Consider the following 19413-nt stretch of genomic DNA (forward strand, 5'->3'; position numbering starts at 1 on the left):
TCAAGGATTTTGCTGTTGTTGTTTAGTGGCTAAGTTGTGTCTGACTGGTTTTGTGACCCCATGGACTGCGGCCCTCCAGGCTCTTCTGTCAATGGGATTTCCCAGGCAAGGATACTGGAGTGGGTTGCCATTTCCTTCTCCAGGGGATCTTCTTGGCTCAGGGATTGAACCCGTGTCTCCTGCACTGGCAGATGGATTCTTTACCACTGAATCACCAGGAAAGCCCACCAGACTCAAGAATGCCTCAGTCATATTCACATAAGATGCAACCTTGCAGTCTCAAGACCTCCCTAGTTCAGCTAATAACACAAAGGAAATTTTACAGGGGATCACGTCACAATACACCACCCTGAGTCCAACAGGCTCTGGACTCTGAGCTCCTTACAGCCCTGTCAGACAACCCTCACATGAGCCTCTTTCTGACCCCGACCGTCTGAAGATGTCCTAAAGATAAATAATATCTTTCCAACTAAAATGAATACATTGATTTTTCTTATAGTCCTCTCTATAATTGAAGCAGAAATTGCTAGACAGTGTAAGACTTTTTTTAACTTCAATTTTTAATTCCTTTTTTAATTTCAATTGTTCTCTTCTCAAGTAAGCATCTCACTCTTTGCTCCAATTTCCAGGCATTCAGAGGAATCCCTTCCTGGTCTGGAAGGTCATAAAACATTCTGACCCAGGACAAGACAATTATTAACTGCTGTCTAGTTTATCAAGAGAAACCTGCAAGAAGACCATTAGCAATTAAAACATACATTTGGTCCCTAAATAATGGTCTGGGGTCTTGAGAAAGGGTTGAGGGATGGCGTTGCAATGTCTAGAGAAACTGAGAAACTGGGGCATCCAAGAAAGTCATAAAATTGACAAAATGGACATTGTGATGTTTACATTAATTGAACAAAAATGATGTATATTAAAGTCATGAATCAGCCAAAAATGTACAGATCAATACTAGAAAAGATATAAATTTGGGGGCCCTTCATGCCCTCTCAGAGTCTATGCTGAGGACTTTATATCTCTATCTTCTAAAATAATCTTTGCCTGTGTGTTTGTGAGTTCCCCGGAATTCGTTCTTAGGCTTCGTGACAGAACTCAGGTTTTACATTTCATTATCACTTCCTGGCGGATTAATTTATTTTCAAATGTAACACAAGACTTTCATAAGGGCTCAAATTTAACTGACTGTGGGGTCTGCCACCTTCAGCCTCAATCAGGGAATAAATATAGCCCCCTATACTTTCAGGAAACTCCACTAACAGCTGAGAACATCACCAAACTACAGTTTAATCCCTTCATACCCAGGCTTCTGCCCAGGGACATCAAGATTACCCCCATTGCCACCCCACCCCAGCAAAGGCATATGTGTTAGTCAAACCCCTATTTTCTCGGGACCCAACCAATATTTCCAATGAGCCCTCCGCCTCCAGACATGACCGACTCTAGATACTGACCATGCCCAAGGGCTCTGGGGACAGGATCATACCAAACCTGGGGGGGTCTGCTCTGTGGAGGCAGTATCCTCGATGGAAGGGCACCACCATTAGTCTAAACCCATTAGTCTAGACTCAAAGACAGTGCATCCCTGAGGGTCCTCAAGGCCCATGGAGCAAGGACCACCCACATTGGGCCATCAACTGTCTCCAAGAAAACTCTACTAGTGGATACTGGGCTATACAAGGCGCACACCCCGATCCAGGTCACATTCAGATTTTAATTACACTCACCCCACCTCCCATCTAAATGGAGCCATTCATCTAGTCAGGAGGGAGCTGGACTGGACTGGTAATGGAAGGAGCTGTCGCCCTTGTAGCATTCTTGGTGAGCCTAGCACAAGAAACAATTTATAAAGCCAAAGCTATTAAAAAAAACAACAACAACAAAAAAAGGGAGCACTCGAACAGTGGCCTGGGCAACTAAAGAACCCAGCTCTAACTTTAGAAAGATGAAATCTTCACTAGGCCTCTGGTCCACATGACACTCGACCACTGCATAGCTCCTGATTACCTGGTGGCTCTGATCAAGGAGGAATTTGTGCCCTTGCAACTATTTCCTGTTGTTTCTATGTTAACATGAGTGGTCAAATAGAAGACAGTGTAACCTGACTGTTAGAGAAGGCTGCTTGCAGACAGAGAAGGACGGATATCATATGATATCGCTTATATGTGGAATGTAAGTAAAGGCTATAAATGAACTCTTTAAAAAATAGACTTAGAGTCACAGATACAGGGAAAAAAAAAAAGCTACGGTTACCAGGGGGTGAGAGGAGGGACAAATTGGGACACTGGGATTGACATATACACACACTATAAAATATAAAACAGATAACCAAGAAGGACCTACTGTATAGCACAGAGAACTCTATTCTGTACTTTGTAATGGCCTGCGTAGGAAAAGAATCTAAAAAAGAGTGTGTATGTGTATATGTGTAACAGATTCACTTTGCTGTAGAACAGAAACTAACACAACATTGTAAATCAACTGTACTCCAATAAAAATTCAATGAAGAGAAAGTTGCTTGATCAAATACTCAGAACAAGAAGGGCCCTGACTGAACAAATTTGGGTGGGACAGTATCAAAAGGGCAATCTCAGCTTCCTGGGCTTCTGCCATTCTTAGGACCCCTTACAATTATTCTCCTCCTGCTTTTTGGTCCGTGTATCCCCAACTGCCTCATTAGTTTTATCTGGTCTTTACCTGGGTTGGGAACTGGGACTTCAGCCAGGTGACAATCATATTTATTTTAGCTATCCACTCCAGTATTCTTGCCTGAAGAATCCCATGGAGAGAAGAGCCTGGCAGGCTACAGTCTGTGGGGTCAGGAAGAATTGGACACAACTGAGTGACTAACTCTTTCACTTTTACTTCCTGCTTTTGTCTGAGTCTCAGGATCAAAGGAGGAAGTTACAGAGAAAAATAAAAACTGGTTAGAACTAGCTAGGCCCAAAATTGGAAAAGGAAATGGCAACCTACTCCAGTACTCCATGGACAGAGGACCTGGTGGGCTACATTCCACAGGATCTCAGAGAGCTGGACACGACTATGCGACTTTCACTTTCAGGCCCAAAATGGTGAAAAACCTAACCTCCCCTAGACCCTGAGCCTCATTTTTGCATTTGCTGTAATATATTAGTATGCTAAATGGCATCCTCATCCGTGCCGTGACAGCTGACAATGGTCATGACAACAATCCACACAAGGACTAAAAATGAGTGTTGCCCTTCAGGTCCAAACCAGACCCTTGTACTCAGATCTAAGTCATGAATAGTCCTCCCTCTCTTGATTCAATTTCCTTGCTTTTACCTTGACCCGAATTGGGTTGAAAAGTTGATTTGTGAACTAAGCTCTCGTTTCTCCATTCTTTGCTCATTGAATAAAACTTGTGCTGTTCCAGTCTCACCATCAATTTAGTTATTGGCTGTGGGAATCTGCGTGGAAAAACAACCTCTTCAGCCCAGAAAAGGGGTCTTAGCCTGGGCTAGGAGCCCAGCACAAGGCAAGAGGCCAATTTGGTGACATCAGTTACATATATAAGGAACACCATCTTCAGAGCCAGACTGCTTGACTTGGGATCCTGCTCCGTTACTTACTGGCTGTGTGGCGGTAAGCAAGTTACTCAACCTCTCTGCTTCAGTGCCTTCAAGTATAAAATAAGAGGTAATAGTGCCTTTCCCTCCAGCAGGAAAACTGGAAATGGGTGCTTACCCAAATCAATGAAAAGTCCTCACCTTCCCATTTCCAGGCACATACACTTTGAAAATTCACAAACAGAAGGGGTTTGGAAAGTTCCTTGCCCTGAGAGAAGTTAAGGAGAATTTTTTTGACTTTATTATTATTTACAGTAACCACACCCATATTCCTTCTTCTAGGCCCCTCTTTTCTTAAGGGCAACCAAATGGCCAAGAGATGAAGCTATACACACTAAATACACCATCATCAAAACAAGCATAGGAGCTCCCAATCCCTGGAGATTCCCTGGGCTGTTCCATAAAAGAAGGAAATACTAGAATTGGGGGAAATATAAATGGGTTAGGGTCCAGAAATAAAACAACTAGTAATCATCCAAGTGTGATTAAAGCCCAAAGGTTCAGGACCACATAGTGGCCCCAGCTACCACATGGAACACTTTAGTTAAGAGCTTCAACTCTGAGCTGTTTTTCATTTGTGTGTTTCCTCTGGGCTCAGGGACCCTTCAGTGGTTTCAGAACCAAATGACTCCTGGGCAGGACCACCTGCATCAAGATCATGCACTGCTTCTCTGAAGGCTAGAGATTGGGAAACACCTCACAGGCTTCAGAGACTCTATCCCCAGAGTGATCCTCAAAGGTGGAAGTGGAGATAGTCACAATAAGGAAAGGGGCTGATCAAATAAATCCTTCAGTCCTGACTGTGTGTCCCAGGCAAAAGCAAAATGTGTTCAAGAATAGTGTTCCCAATCATTAAATAAAAAACCTTTCATCTTTTACCCACGTGAAATTTGCCACAACTAGGAACCAGGTCATACAGTGAGAGCCACGCAGGGAGAAAGGGAAAGGGAAAGAAACACCGGGTCACAGACCTGGGGGCAGAGGGGACCCAGTGCAGCTGGAACACACTGTCACACAGAGCACAAGGGGAAAGGTGGGGACATCACTGAAAGATGGCAAAGAAGGTGAGCACTGAAGGACTGATGCCTTCCAACTGTGGCGCTGGAGAAGATTTCTGAGTCCCTTGGACTGCAAGGAGATCAAACCAGTCAGTCTTAAAGAAAATCAACCCTGAATATTCTTTGGAAGGACTGATGCTGAAACTGAAACTTCAGTATTTTGGTCATCTGATGCAAACAGATGACTCACTGGAAAAAAGCCTGATGCTAGGAAAGATTAAGAGCAAGGGAAGAGGGTGTCAGAGGATGAGTTATATGGATGACATTATGGATGCAATGGAGATGAACTTGGGTAAACTCCGGAGACGGTTAGGGACAGAGACCAGCAGTGCTGCCATCACGGGGTTGCAAAGAGTCGGACTGAAGGACTGAACAACAACAAGGGTCCAGGGCACTACTTAGATGAAGGGAGCTGTTCATAAGCTGCTTGCTTGGGGCTGGGGACAGGGGTAGGCGGTGGGGGTGTGACGCTTCAGTTCAGAACTGGGAATTCCTGAGCAGTTCAGGGGAAGCCGGGAAGAGCAGAGGCGGGGTGTTCAGTGCATTTCCCACTGGGCTGTGATTCCCCCTGGCAGCCTTCCCGCTTCCTGCTCTCTGGCTCTGGAGGGGCTGCCGGCAGCAAGGCACGGAGACCCTGTACCTCCGCCACCAGGTCCCCGGGTCCCCTCCCCACCCCTGCTCCCCACTTCCTTGCCCAGTCGTGCCCCGCCTTCCCAGGGTGCAGGGGGCAGCAGGACAGCATTGGGAGGGCCCACACTTGTTTCCGAAAGGCGCGGCAGCGGAGGGCGCCGTGACTGCCGCGTATCACGGCCGGGGTGGGGGGGCGCTCACCAGAAGAACAGGCGTGAGCAGAGGTTCGCTTTCTGCAATGGGTTGGGCTTCACCTCCGGGTACTGCGGCAGCATCGTGCCGGCCGGGGCGGGCGTGGAGCGGGGCGGCGCTGCTCTGGCCGCGGTGAGGTTCCCGCGGTCTTCCAGTCCGCCTTCGCGGTCTGCTGGGCGACCCCGAGAACCACAGGCTTCTGGGGGTGGAGCTCCCACAGCCCGCCAGGTCTCCGCCCCCCGGGACTGCGCAGCCTCCCGGACCGCCTCCGGGTCACCGACTGTGCTGCTGTCACCGCTCCGGGAGAAGTAGGGCCGTGTTTGGGGCTGCAGGACGAAGAGGCAGTCAGGCCAAAGCTTCCAGGAGCCGCATGCGAGTGGGAGGCAAGGCCACCGGCTCTTTGATGGAGGGAGGTAGACCGGACAGCACGAACAAACCATCTCCAAGGATCCCACCAGGCTGCAAACTCTGCTGGAACTCCTGTTCTGAGCCCAGGCACTCACCCAGAGGCGAAGAGGGGAGGCTCAGGCTCTGCCCGCTCTGCTCCGAAGCTCCCTCTGGGCGGCAGGGAAGGTCTGGAGAAAGCTGGCGGAAGGCATGAACAGCCCATGTGAGATGTCCTGCGGCATCTCACACGTTGCATTGTGAGGGAACCTCTGAGCTTTTTGCTGCCCTCTTAGATTGGGAAAGGGGACTCTGGGGGGAGAGAAACTGCCTCCTAATTTCTTTCATCATGTGTTCAGAATTCAGGTAAGTAACAGTGACATATGTCACAAAATACATATGCACATTGCTGGGGACCTTACCTCACTTTCAACTCTAACAATGCCCTGTTCAAGAAGGTATTATCCCTATTGTACAGATAAGAAAGATGAGGTTCAACGACAGCACTTGTCCAAGGTCTTGGACCCAAGTTTGGGGTTCAACATGGTTGTCTCACTGGTAGATGGACAGTGTGTGTGAAGAGTGCCTAGAATATGCTGTGTGAATGAATGAATGACTGCAGGACTGAATAAACAAAATCTTGGGCTCCAACCCATAAGTGTTTAATTACCAGCTCAACAGTTTCTCTTCCCTTCTACTCTAAATGAAAAAGATCAAAATTTATGTGCCTACAACAAGATGACCATATTATTCTTTGATAATTTTCCATATACCTTGGCTAAAATTGGTGTTATTAATGATGGCTTTTAGCTTCAGTTGGAGAAGGCAATGGCACCCCACTCCAGTACTCTTGCCTGGAAAATCCCATGGACGGAGGAGCCTGGTAGGCTGCAGACCATGGGGTCGCTAAGAGTCGGACTCAACTGAGCGACTTCACTTTCACTTTTCACTTTCATGCATTGGAGAAGGAAATGGCAACCCACTCCAGTGTTCTTGCCTGGAGAATCCCAGGGACGGGTAAACCTGGTGGGCTGCCGTCAATGGGGTCGCACAGAGTCGGACACGACTGAAGTGACTTAGCAGCAGCAGCAGCAGCAGCATGCAAGATGAAAAGGTAAGTTCTAGAAAAATGGTGTACAGCAATGTGATAATATTGCTGTGTACTTTTAATTTGCTTAAAGAGTAGTAGTTCTCAACATAAAAAAAAAGGAAAATGGCAAAAGTGGAAGTGATGGACATGTTGATTGGGTTGGTTGTGATAGCTTAAGGTGAATGGTGTTGAATTTGTGATCTCCAAAGTAGAAGATTTAGCTTTGGGACCAGGAACCAGGCTTGATCACTTAAGAGTTTTTGTGTAGCAGAATTTTATTAAACTATGAAAAGGGACAGAGAAATCTTCTGACGTAGACATCAGAAGGGGGACGGGGGGCGGGGGATGGAGAGTACCCCCACTCAGTAGTCTTATCAAGGCCTTATATACTTTTACCAGACCCACTCCCACAACACGTATTTGAAGATGACAGGATTAGTCAGAAGGTTCTAAAGAAGGAGAAACATGTCCTGGAGCAAGCTACATTGCTATATTGACTACCATAAAGCAATGTAGAAAAAAAAGTTTGTCTTTTTCTCCTTGAGAGCCCCAGACCCCTTTCTTCTTCTTGAGGACTCTGGACCCCTTTCTCCTCCTTGGGGACCCTGGACTTCTTATCAACCTACCTAGGCATTGACTCTCAGTTGTGATGAATATTTCACAATGTATATGTAAATCAAGTCATCAGGTTGAACATCTAAATATATATAATATTTGTCAGCTATACCTTAATGCCAGAGGAGAAATTGATTTTAAAGAAACCCTTAATATATTCAAACATTTTTTATGAGGCAAACATATGAGAATGCAAGGTGTTGATAATTTTGTATTGATGGGCATGATGAGAATTTATTATACTATTTTCGTGCTTTTCATGCATGTTTGAAATTTTCTGTTGCAAAAAAGACAAGTGATTAGAGCTGAAAATTGTAATTTTTCAATAACCTACATTTCTCGTGTTAGCTCTCTCTCAGATAATGCAATCCACAATGTATGGTATCAGATTTCTCCTGACTTAAGTTCTCTTTTACATTCCCTACATTTTCCAGTGCTGTAAACACTCAACTACTAGTTCTACTTCAAAAATGAAGGAATTGGTTGCTAAAGTTGGAGGTCTAGTGACTTCCTTGTCAGACTGCCCCAGACTGTTCTGTCCCATCCCCACAACTATCTCAAGACCATAATTAGCCATCTCCAAACTGCCAAGTACATTCAATTCCTTCAGCTTCTGCTGTCTTTTTTTTTTTTTTTTAAACTAAGATCTTTTGAAACTTCTTAGCATCCTATGCTGGACATAAACTAACATGGTGTTTATAAGAGACATTGAAAACCAGTGTTGGTTTGTATACGGAAGACTGAATCTGGAGCCAGGGGACTGGAGATTTAGATACTTTCCTTTTTACCTAACCTTTCTGACCTAACTGTTTTCAGGTTTACAAATGGTCGGGCTGTTTTTTAGGGTGTTTTTAATTTTCTTTTTGCTGGTGCTAGAAAGAGAAAACCTCTTTCCTTTCTGATTAGGGACTTATAAGGATATGACCCATAACTGCTTGTAGCCATGCCTCCCATTCACATGAAGAGGCCAGAAAGAGTAAAGCAGGAACCCAAAGGGAAGTCATGCACTCAACAACTATTTATTAAACACCTACTGTGTACCATGAACTGTTCTAGGAGTTAGGGACATATAAGTGAACAGCATGGTATATAAAGGAGAGTCAAGGTGGCATCAAATCTCTGGGGTTCCTAAGGCTACTAGGTTCCCTCCTTAGATGAAGGGACCTGCTGGAGCAGGAGCTGTCACTTTCCAGCTCATATCCTCTGACTCTTCCCCAGGACTAAGGAGGTCACTGCTTATCTGCAACTCTCTACTGAAGGGCCTTTTTCCAGCTTGGGAGCACTTTGGGACCATAGTCAAGGCAAGTCCAAACCTCTGGATTCAACCTTCAACTGGTGATGGATGGGGAGCTAGGAGATAAATGCCCCAGTGCCTTTGTCTGTGAGTTGGAACAATTCTGTCTCCCACCACTCTAAGCAGCCAAGTTGCCTAAGCAGTAACTTGTTAACACAGTTTTCATTGGCTTCCTTCCCTCTCTGTCTCACTTCACTCCCTACAAATATTTTCCTGGGATGACTTATAAAATAAACTCCTTCCACTCAAATCCTTCTCAGAGTCTGCTACCAGGGAATCTAAACTATGACACTTACCAGAAACATCCTTCTAATTACTGACAAATATATTTACTCCCTGGAAATGGCAACCCACTCCAGTATTCTTGCCTGAAGAATCTTCATTGACAGAGGAGCCTGGCGAACTACAGTCCATGGTGTCACAAAAAGCTGGACACAGCTGAAGTGACTTAGTATACATGAACCCATAAAATTCCTAGCTAATACTATAAACCCTGGATTACCCCATATGGTAGCACTATCTACATGCATGACAATTTTGAGGACTTGAAATACATCCGGTCCAAATTTGAGATGTGCCATAACTATAAGATAAGATACACAATAGATTTCAAAGACAGCAAAAAACATCATTTGTCTCATTAATGATTTTTATATTGTTTATATGTTAATATAGTATTTTGGACACACTGGTGTAAAAATGTCTTACTGATATTATCTTCCTTTTAAAATGGCTACTACAAATTTACCTTTACAGATGTGGTTCACTTTATATTTCTATGGACAGGACTGCTGTAACCAATGGCTCTGGCACCACAAATCTCTCACATTCAAGAAAGCAAATTAATAATGTTCATGTTATTATACAAATAACCTTGAATGTGATCTAATTCATAAAAAGAAATCATCCTCACATTTCAGAACTTTGTTACTAGTAATGAATTAACTTCCCACTGGCTCTCAGACATACTTGCACTATAACACTGTTACAGAAAGTCCTGGTATAAAAACTTAAACAAAACTCCTTATTTTGGATCAATATATTCTATTTGATCTTCCTTTAAGATGTTATAATAATAATGGAACCTTGAGTAATTTTGTTTTCAGTTCATTTGGAACACTAGTCCATTACTGAGATGAGTTGTCCAGAAACTGTTAAGAGTTAAGAAAGATGTCCTCAGAAAAGAATATACCTAAAAAATTGAAATTCCTACTTTTATTAGGCTCACAATCTAGAAAAAGAATAGGTATAAGAGGAAATTTCAGCAAAAGACTAAAAAATAATAAAATAACACAAACACATTCATTCTTACCCTGTTAAATTAAGGATGTTTTGCGATGGTGGCACTGATTGTGTCACACAGTTTCATGCTTCAAATGTTTTTCAGCCAAATAAAGAGGCCTTATAACCATCAAAAAAATAAATAAACCAGAAAAAACAGAATACTCCATCCTAATGAAGGCAAAGTCTGAGAGGCACTGTAGTGTATTGTTGACAAAATATAAATTAGAATAGTTTTTTCAGAAAATAATCTAACAATATTTATTATTAAGAGCCTTAAAAATGTTCATTATTTTTAACTCAGTAAGACTTCCACTTTGAGGATGAAGACGGTAAAAAGTCAGCTATAGACAGCTATTTCTGTACAAATACTCAAAGAGTAAATAATCTGCCTGCAATGCAGGAGACCAGATTCAATCCCTTGATAGGGAAGGTCCTGCGAAGAAGGAAATGGCCACCCATTCCAGGAAGTACTCTTGCCTGGAGAATTCCATGGACAGAGGAACCTAGCAGGATGTAGTTCATGGGGTCACAAAGAGTCAGACATGACTGAGCAACTAACTTTCATGTTTCTCAGAGCAGTGCTTATTATAACAATAGAATTTAGAAACAGCCTAACTTCTAAGTTCAGCAAAAGCAAAATGAATGAATAAATCATGAAGAATTTTTAGAGAAGTGCTTTAGAGTTCCCTGGCAGTAGAGTGGATAAGAATCCATGTGCAATGCAGGGGACACAGGTTCAACCTCTGGTCCAGGAAGATCCCACATACTGCCACAGGGCAGCTAAGCCCAAGCACCACAACTACTGAAGCCTGTGTGCTTACAGCCCATGCTCCACAATAAGAGAAGTCACTGCAATGAAAAGTCTGTTCAGTTCAGTTCAGTCGCTCAGTCATGTCCGACATTTTGCGACCTCATGGACTGCAACATGCCAGGCTTCCCTGTCCATCACCAACTCCCAGAGCTTGCTCAAACTCATGCCCATTGACTCAGTGATGCCATCCAACCATCTCATCCTCTGTTCCCTTCTCCTCCCACCTTCAATCTTTCCTAGCATCAGTGTCTTTTCCAATGAGTCAGTTCTTCACATCAGATGGCCAAAGTACTGGAGTTTCAGCTTCAGCATCAGTCCTTCCAGTGAATATTCAGGACTGATTTTCTTTAGGATTGACTGGTTTGATCTCCTTGCAGTCCTAGGGACTCTGAAGAGTTCTCCAACACCAAAATTTAAAAGCATCAATTCTTTGGCGCTCAGCTTTCTGTATGGTCCAATTCTCACATCCATACATGACTACTGGAAAACCACAGCGTTGACTAGACAGACCTTTGTCAGCAAAGTAATGTCTCTGTTTTTTAATATGCTATCTAGGTTGGTCAGAGCTTTTCTGCCAAGGAGCAAACATCTCTTAATTTCATGGCTGCCATCACCATCTGCAGTGATTTTGTAGCCCAAGAAAATAAAGTCTGTCAGTGTTTCCATTGTTTCCCCATCTATTTGACATGAATTGACGGCACCAGATGCCATGATCTTCGTTTTTTGAATGTTGAACTTTAAGCCAGCTTTTTCACTCTCCCCTTTCACTTTCATCAACAGGCTGTTTAATTCTTCACTTTCTGCCATAAGGGTGGTATCATCTGCATATCTGAGGTTATTGATATTTCTCCCAGCAATCTTGCTTCTAGCTTGTGCTTCATCCAGCCCAGCATTTCGCATGATGTACTCTGCATATAAGTTAAATAAGCAGGGTGACAATATACAGCCTTGACATACTCCTTTCCCAATTTGGAACTAGTCCATTGTTCCATGTCTTGTTCTAACTGTTGCTTCTTGACCTGCATACAGATTTCTCAAGAGGCAGGTAAGGTGGTCTGGTATTCCCATCTCTTGAAGAATTTTAAATAGTATCTTGTGATCCACACAGTCAAAGACTTTGGCATAGCCAAGAAAGCAGAAGTAGATGTTTTTCTGGTATTCTCTTGATTTTTCTTTGATCCAACGGATATTGGCAATTTGATCACTGGTTCCTCCGCCTTTTTAAAATCCAGCTTAAACCTCTACAAGTTCTCAGTTCATGTACTGTTGAAGCCTAGCTTGGAGCATTTTGAGTATTACTTTGCTGAGTGAGGCCCCAGAGAAGCCTTCTGATGGCTGCAGCCTCATGAGGGACCCTGAGCCAGATTACCCAGCCAAGCTGCTTCCAGATTACTGACCCTCAGAAATTCTGCAAGATTTGGAGTATCCAGGAGTCTCTGGCAGAGGCCTGAGTCAGCAGTGGCCTGCTGCTGGGTTAGGGGCACTGAATGCAACATTGTGTGCACAGATCCTTTTGAAAGAGGTCTCCATTATCTTCATTACCCCCACCAGAGTTTGGCCTTAGGCCAAACAACAGAGAGAGAACACAGCCCTGCCCATCAACAGAAAATTGTATTAAAGATTGACTGAGTATGGCCCCACCCATCAGAACAACACCCAGTTTCCCTCACAGTCAATCTCTCTCATTAGGAAGCTTCCATAAACCTCTTTTTTTTTTTATTTTATTTTATTTATGTATTTATTTTTTTATTAGTTGGAGGCTAATTACTTCACAACATTTCAGTGGGTTTTGTCATACATTGATATGAATCAGCCATAGATTTACACGTATTCCCCATCCCGATATAAGCCTCTTATCCTTACCTATCAGAAGCCAGACAGAAGGAAAACCACAATCAGAAAACTAACCAATCTTATCACATGGATCACAGCCTTGTCTAACTCAATGAAACTACGAGCCATGCCTTGTAGGGCCACCCAAGACGGATGGGTCATGGTGGAGAGTACTGACGAAACATGGTCCACTGGAGAAGGGAATGGCAAACCACATCGGTATTCTTGCCTTGGGAACCCCATGAACAGTGTGAAAAGTACAACAAACAGTAGCCCCCACTCACCACAACTAGAGAAAACCCGGGCAGCAACAAAGACCTAGTACAATGACAACAAAAATGGTACTGAATGCTTTGAACAATCACCAAAATGGTAGAAGATATTAAGAAAGCTGGATCCTGAGAGTGTACTGATGAAAGCAACAAAGAAGTTGTGAGGTATTCTGGCTAAAAAGCTATTAGGCTCTGCCTGCCATTCCCATTCCTTCATTTCTCTTTCATGGAAAAACGTGTCGTGTATCACTTGTCAACTTAGAATCAGCCCGCTGTATATTGACTTGTATGTGGACCTATCTTTACTGCACTGACAGCTAATACCGTTTACTCACTCAACTGTAGGTTCTTTCTGGATTCCTAACATTTGACTATGACTGAGCTTTGGTAACTAAAGTTATTATTCTTTTTTACTTTGTAGTAGGTTTTGCTGGATTCTGCCTGGTGATGGTATTTTACTATTGACCAGAGTCTACCACACAGAGGAACTGAGATTAAAATGATAGTTTTTTCTTTTTTTCCTAGCTGTGTTTGTTTTATTGCCTGCAGTGGGTTTCTCTGGATTCTGTGTAGTGACAATATTTTACTTTTGACAACAATCTACCAGATGGAGGATCCATGCTAAGGTGAGAGCTTTAGAAAAGAAGTGACTGGGAAAGAGCAACTGGCCTTTGGTTCAAAGCTGGTAGTTTTGGTCAAAGAGCCTGAGGTGCCACCTCTTCAAATGAGCTGATCTGCAAGGATACATTTAACTCCATGTCATGTAGCAACACAAAGTTCAGAATCAAATTATGTAGTATAGCTTGCTTGTATCCCATGAGAGATGCCACTCTGTCTAAATTGAGACCAAATTCTGGACTAAAAGTTTTGATACCTTTATGTGTATGTCATTTATCATTCTGCAACAGCCAAGAGAATTGAGTTTCTACTCAATAATCAAAACAGCCTGGGAGGCTATTTCTAGCACACATCTAGATGTCCCATTGGGTCATAACCTTTACTCTGCTAACCTCAAACCACTTTTCTTATTTCAAATTTAGAATTTCACCCAGAAACTGACTATCAAGCATTGCCATCCATCTCGATCAGTCAACTTGTTCAGTTTCCATAAAACGATCATGTCTGTATTGTAATGGCCCTTCTTTGTAGATCCATTTAGGTGTTTTATTACATTTTCCTCCACTGTTTAAAAAACTAGAAGATGGAAAGAATCTATATGCTAATATTAACAACAATGCAATTAATGTAAATATGGAGAGAGCATGAAATGAAAGAAAGGAGGTGCCTCTTCAGTCTGGTTTGGATGCATATTTGAAGTGTTAGGTAGTTAGAAGAGGGAAAAGGAGTCCAGAATGGTGATGGCTAAAATACCTGGAAGGGAAAAGCCCGCGAAAATAGAACAAAGGAAGGTCCGAGGACCAGAGTGAGGACCTCAGGTAAAACAAACAACACTCCTGGCTGGCCCAATTTACATAGGACAGGCCCAGGGAGAGAGAAACATATAAAAGCTAGCTCACTCTCTCTCTCTTCCACGCTTTGGGGCACTCTTCTCTTCACGTCTTTGGGTCAACATGCCCTCACGCCTTGAAGATGGATTTTCCTGCTATTATCTAAATAAAATAGAGCTGTAAAATTGAGCTGTAACACTGATTTATCTAAGAGCTATAACACGGTCTGTTTGAGACCTGAGAGCTAAAACACAGTCTGTCCAAGACTGGAGAGCTGTGACATGCCAAGGGGGGCTTTAATGTCCGTCACTCCAAAACTTTGTTGTGACAAGATAAAAACTGAGGAGCATACACTCGCCTGACAGAAGTAAGCTGGGGTCATTATGTATTTAATTTTTAAGGAAGAGAAATCATTTTTTTAAAATCTATGAAATATCTAGGGCAACTTTATTCATAACCGCCAAAATTTGGGAGCAATCAAGATATCCTTCAACAGGTGAATGGACAAACTGGTTCATCCAGGCAATGGGGTACTACTCAGCACTAAAAACAAATGAGCTACCAACACATGAAACGACATGGAGGAAACGTCAATGCTCATTACTAAGTGAAAGTAGTCAGTCTGAAAAGGCTACATGCTGCATGATTCTAACAATATGACAAAAAGGCAAAACTATGGAGACAGTAAAGGACCAGTATTGCCAGAGGGTGGAGGTGGGATGAGAGATGAGTAGGTGGTGCACAGGGGATTTTTAGGGCAATGAAAATACACTATAATATACCATAAAGATGGAAATGTTATTATACATTTGTCTAAAACCATGGAATGCACGACACCAAGAGTGAACCCTGATGTAAACTATGGATTTGGGGTGACTGATGTGTCTCTATAGATTCATCAGATGTAGCAAATCTTTCACTCTATGTTGATAGTGGGGAGGCTATGGGATGTGGGGGCAGGGGAAAGAAGGAAATCTCTGTACCTTCCCCACCCCACCTCCCCCAGAAAGAAAAATCTATTAAATGCTTGTGAGACACTGATGATTATACATTCAAACTTCCCTGGTCGTCCAGTGGTTAAGAATCGGCCTGCCAATGCAGGACACATGGGTTCTATCCCTGCCCTCAGAAGATCCCACAGGCTGTGTAAACTGCACTCTAGAGCCTGTGCTCTGCAACTACTGAGCTCACAAACCATAACTCCTGAAGCATGTGCGCCCTAGAACCTGTGCTCCACAACAAGAGAAGCCACTGCAATGAGAAGCCCATGCACCACAATGAAGAGTAACCCTGCCCACCACAAATAGAGAAAGCCCATACATAGCAACAAAGACCCAGCATGGCAAAAATTAAAATAAGCAAATAAATAACAATTTTTAAAAATGAAGTGTTATAATAGAGGAAATGAGACTTTTAAAGTTATAGATTGAGATCCATATTAATAAAATGTCCCACTGCTCCCTTATAGTATTACTTAAATTTATAAATCACATGATAACTTTCTTCAATTTAATCAAGAAAATAAGAACAATTTACCTTTTCTCGTATCAATTTTTGAAAATAACTTATAAAACACTACCAGAGTTATAATCTCCTTCCCACCCCTTGCAAATTAAGTCCATTTTGCTTCATTAAATTTTCTGTTTATTAAATATAACTTCAGTGAAATTAAGAGAAATAGAGTTTGAGGTAAAAAATACATCTATAAAATTAATTTGTATTGCATATTATTAATATTTAATCTATATTTTAGATACTTTTATAACATTCAGAGGTTAAAAAGCTGAAATATTCTTTCTAAACATAAAGAACTTTAAAATTCTTTGTTTTCTGAGAAGAGACTTTGCTTGCTTCCTTTTATACAGTCTACTTTCAATTGCATTCTCAGCGAAGCTGTGGGTATAAAAGTATCAAATTGCATCTGAATGAAATGTATTCCCTACCCTCACCAAGTATACAACTTATAATGTGTGTACAATTCCCATTCTTAAGAGTCACACCTTTGCGTGAAGGCTTTCATTATATGTGGACAACAGAAATGAAGTCCATCATGTGTCAATATTAAAAGTATTGACTTTTTACGGACATTTTTTCTAACATATATTGCTGATGTCCCTCCCTCGCAGTTTGCAGAACATAATGACAAACATTATTAACTATTTGATATCATTACCAGCAGTAGTATTATGCCATTTGGTGCAATAGTCTTAGGGGCTAATGAAACATAGGTATAGGGGTTTACAGATTCATTTATATACACTTACTAACAACAAATTAACTTATAAAAATTTCACATCTATTTTTTCTATATTTTTATTTCTTATCTTTTCTAATAATACTTTACTTTTTACTTCTTTTAAACTAGCTTGTAAAGTAAGATTTAATAGGCTTTAAAATAAGGACCTGAGGATCTCTGCTAGGAATAATTATGAGTTTGCAGATCTAATTTTGGCAACTTAGATGCCTCTTGGTGTCAGATGTCTTCTGTGAGACTGAAACTACGAAAAGATGACAGCTGGAAAAGTGAATGTTATCAGAAGGTGCTTTGGTTTACTAATGGCTTTATGAAAGTGAGGGTGAAAGTGAAAATTGCTCAGTCATGTCGGACTCTTTGCAACCCCTTGGACTTTACAGTCCATGGAATTCTCCAGACCAGAATAATGGAGTGGGTGGTCTTTCCCTTCTCCACGAAATCTTCCCAACCCAGGGACTGAACTCAGGTCTCCTACATTGCAGGCAGATTCTTTACCAGATGAGACACCAGGGAAGCCCATGGTGTTCCTAAATGATTAGTAAATATCCTCTCTTCTTTGGACATGAAATAGTTTAAGAATGCTAAAAAATATTCCACAATTTTATTTTTTAAATGTAAATAATTTCCAAATGGATTACATATAAAGTATTCACACTCTTCTTCTATAGTTATTTAAGGATTTTCATTAAAGAATAAGATACAGAAACAAGGAGAAAGAGGGAGAGAGAATCCCAAGACTGAGCCCTGAAACCATCCATCATTCACAGGTAGAGACTCACCCAGGAGACTGAGGAGGGAGAGAATGTGCAGTCACAGAAGTGCAGGAGAAGCTGGAACCCATGCCTCTGAGAGGCTGGTAAGTTGAAGACAGAAGAGTACCAATTGGATTCAGCAAAGACAGGTGACTTAGGAAAAGCATTATTTTAAAGAGAAAGAGATTGAAATCTTTTAAAGATGTGTTGAGCAGAGAACTGTGTCTGAAGGTGTGAGAAAGTGGTTGTACACAACTCCTGTGAGAAATTTTGCTGTGAGGAGGAACAGAAAATAGGAAAAGAAGTAACTGCAGGACTATAACCCTTGAGGAGGCACTCATCCACACTGTGAACTGTTCAATAGCCAGTCTAAAAATAGACTGAGTAACATGGGTGAGCTGATGTTGTCAGTATCTGCCCTGGTGCCTTCCCTGTCACCCTAGCTTCACTTCCTGCAACTCTGCCTGAGGGCTTTGTCTGCCACCAGAGTCAGCTCTGCTAAAGTACAAGGCAGCCAGGAGTGATGGGGAATTCAACGTCTTCCTCGGCTCTCCTCCCCCAGCAGCCTTCAGTCAACAGACAGACAGGAGCTGGTGAACAAATAACCCAACTCACTCACTGTCAGAAATTAACCTTGAGGTTTGTGCTCCACACTGCCTCCTACAGTTTCCCAGCAGGATTATGTTCCAGTGACCCAGCCTGGAACATACCTGATAACACATCCTGTGTGGCCCTCTGTCCCTTTCTTGTCTCACTTCCCCACTCCATTGCCAGTGTTTCCTGGGACCCCCCTCCCAAATAACCTATTGCATTCAAATTCTAATCCTAGACTTCAGCTTCAGGGAACCCAAACTAAAACAACAGAAAATATTCATGCAATGACATGAAACCATTATACCAATTTTGCACAAGAACGCATGAAACAAGAAACATTAAAAGAAAATATTTCAAAATGATAACAATGATCATTTCTCTTTTGTGGGATTATGGGTGATTAAAAAAAACAAAAACAAAAACAAAACTTGTTTTTCCTCGAGAAAAGAAAGTGGTTTTCTTTTGGTAAAGAAGTACTGTAATTACAATATACAGATTAATAGAGATTTTGTGAATTTCAGAAGGTGGTCTTAAAAGAACAAAGAAAGGGAAAGAAAGAAAGGGAAGTCGCTCAGTGTCCAACTCTTTGTGACCCCATGGGCTGTAACCCACCAGGTTCCTCTGTCCATGGGATTTCCCAGGCAAGAATACTGGAGTGGGTTGCCATTTCCTTCTCCAGGAGATCTTTCTGACCCAGGGATCAAACCCAGGTCTCCCACATTGCAGGCAGACGCTTTACCATCTGAGCCACCAGGGAAGCCCTAAAGGAACAAAAAGTATTACTAAAGAAAATATGGCTGCTGCTAACTTTCTCAGCAGTGCATAGCAAATGAAATACCAATATTCATGTGAAAAACATACCAATGGCTATTATTACATTTACCATTTATCAAATTTATAACAATACCCTCTCATCATCTCACAAATCCTTGCAATACTACTATAAGGTACGTATTATTCTTATCTTTTTACATATAATATAGTTGAGACAACAATGAAGTGGATTCTCCTAAATGGGGGAAGATTTGAACCCAGATATTGGTCCCAATGCCCATGAACTTTCTGCCAGTTTGGGCTACCTCTCTCTGTACCTTCAGGTATTATTTTAGAGTCACCAACAGAAAGTCAAAGAATAATCACTGCATCAACATTTCTGACGTGCTGGGTGCAATTTAGAACTAGGAAGATAGATGTATATAAACACACTTTGCTGGGGAAAATGGCTTCTTCAGAGCAAGCTGAAGTGTGGTCACCAGAGTCATGTTGGATAGAACAATTAGAACGCTGTGCTGTCAAACCCTGGAGGCAAGGACAG

General features: G+C 42.2%; 1 protein-coding gene and 1 long non-coding RNA gene across 8 annotated transcripts in view; one reads left to right on the forward strand and one right to left on the reverse strand.

Moving 5' to 3' along the window:
* Window positions 1–19413, reverse strand: part of LOC122686751 (ATP-binding cassette sub-family C member 4-like) — a 2082459-nt gene that overhangs the window by 1925633 nt on the left and 137413 nt on the right. The window contains exon 1 of one of the 7 annotated variants that reach the window (XM_043891994.1): window positions 5477–6157. The exons of the other annotated variants lie outside the window; for them this stretch is intronic. Within the exon in view, the coding sequence (XP_043747929.1) occupies window positions 5477–5907 (431 nt within the window). The 5' untranslated portion in view covers window positions 5908–6157. Of the gene's footprint in view, window positions 1–5476; window positions 6158–19413 lie in introns of those variants that run through there. 7 annotated transcript variants of the gene reach the window in all.
* LOC122686764 lies at window positions 6108–18058 on the forward strand. Its single transcript, XR_006338891.1, has 3 exons — window positions 6108–6217; window positions 13576–13676; window positions 17421–18058. It is a non-coding gene; the product is annotated as an uncharacterized LOC122686764 (long non-coding RNA).

This window comes from Cervus elaphus, chromosome 30 (genome assembly GCF_910594005.1).
Source record: "Cervus elaphus chromosome 30, mCerEla1.1, whole genome shotgun sequence".
Classification (NCBI taxonomy): Eukaryota; Metazoa; Chordata; class Mammalia; order Artiodactyla; family Cervidae; genus Cervus; species Cervus elaphus.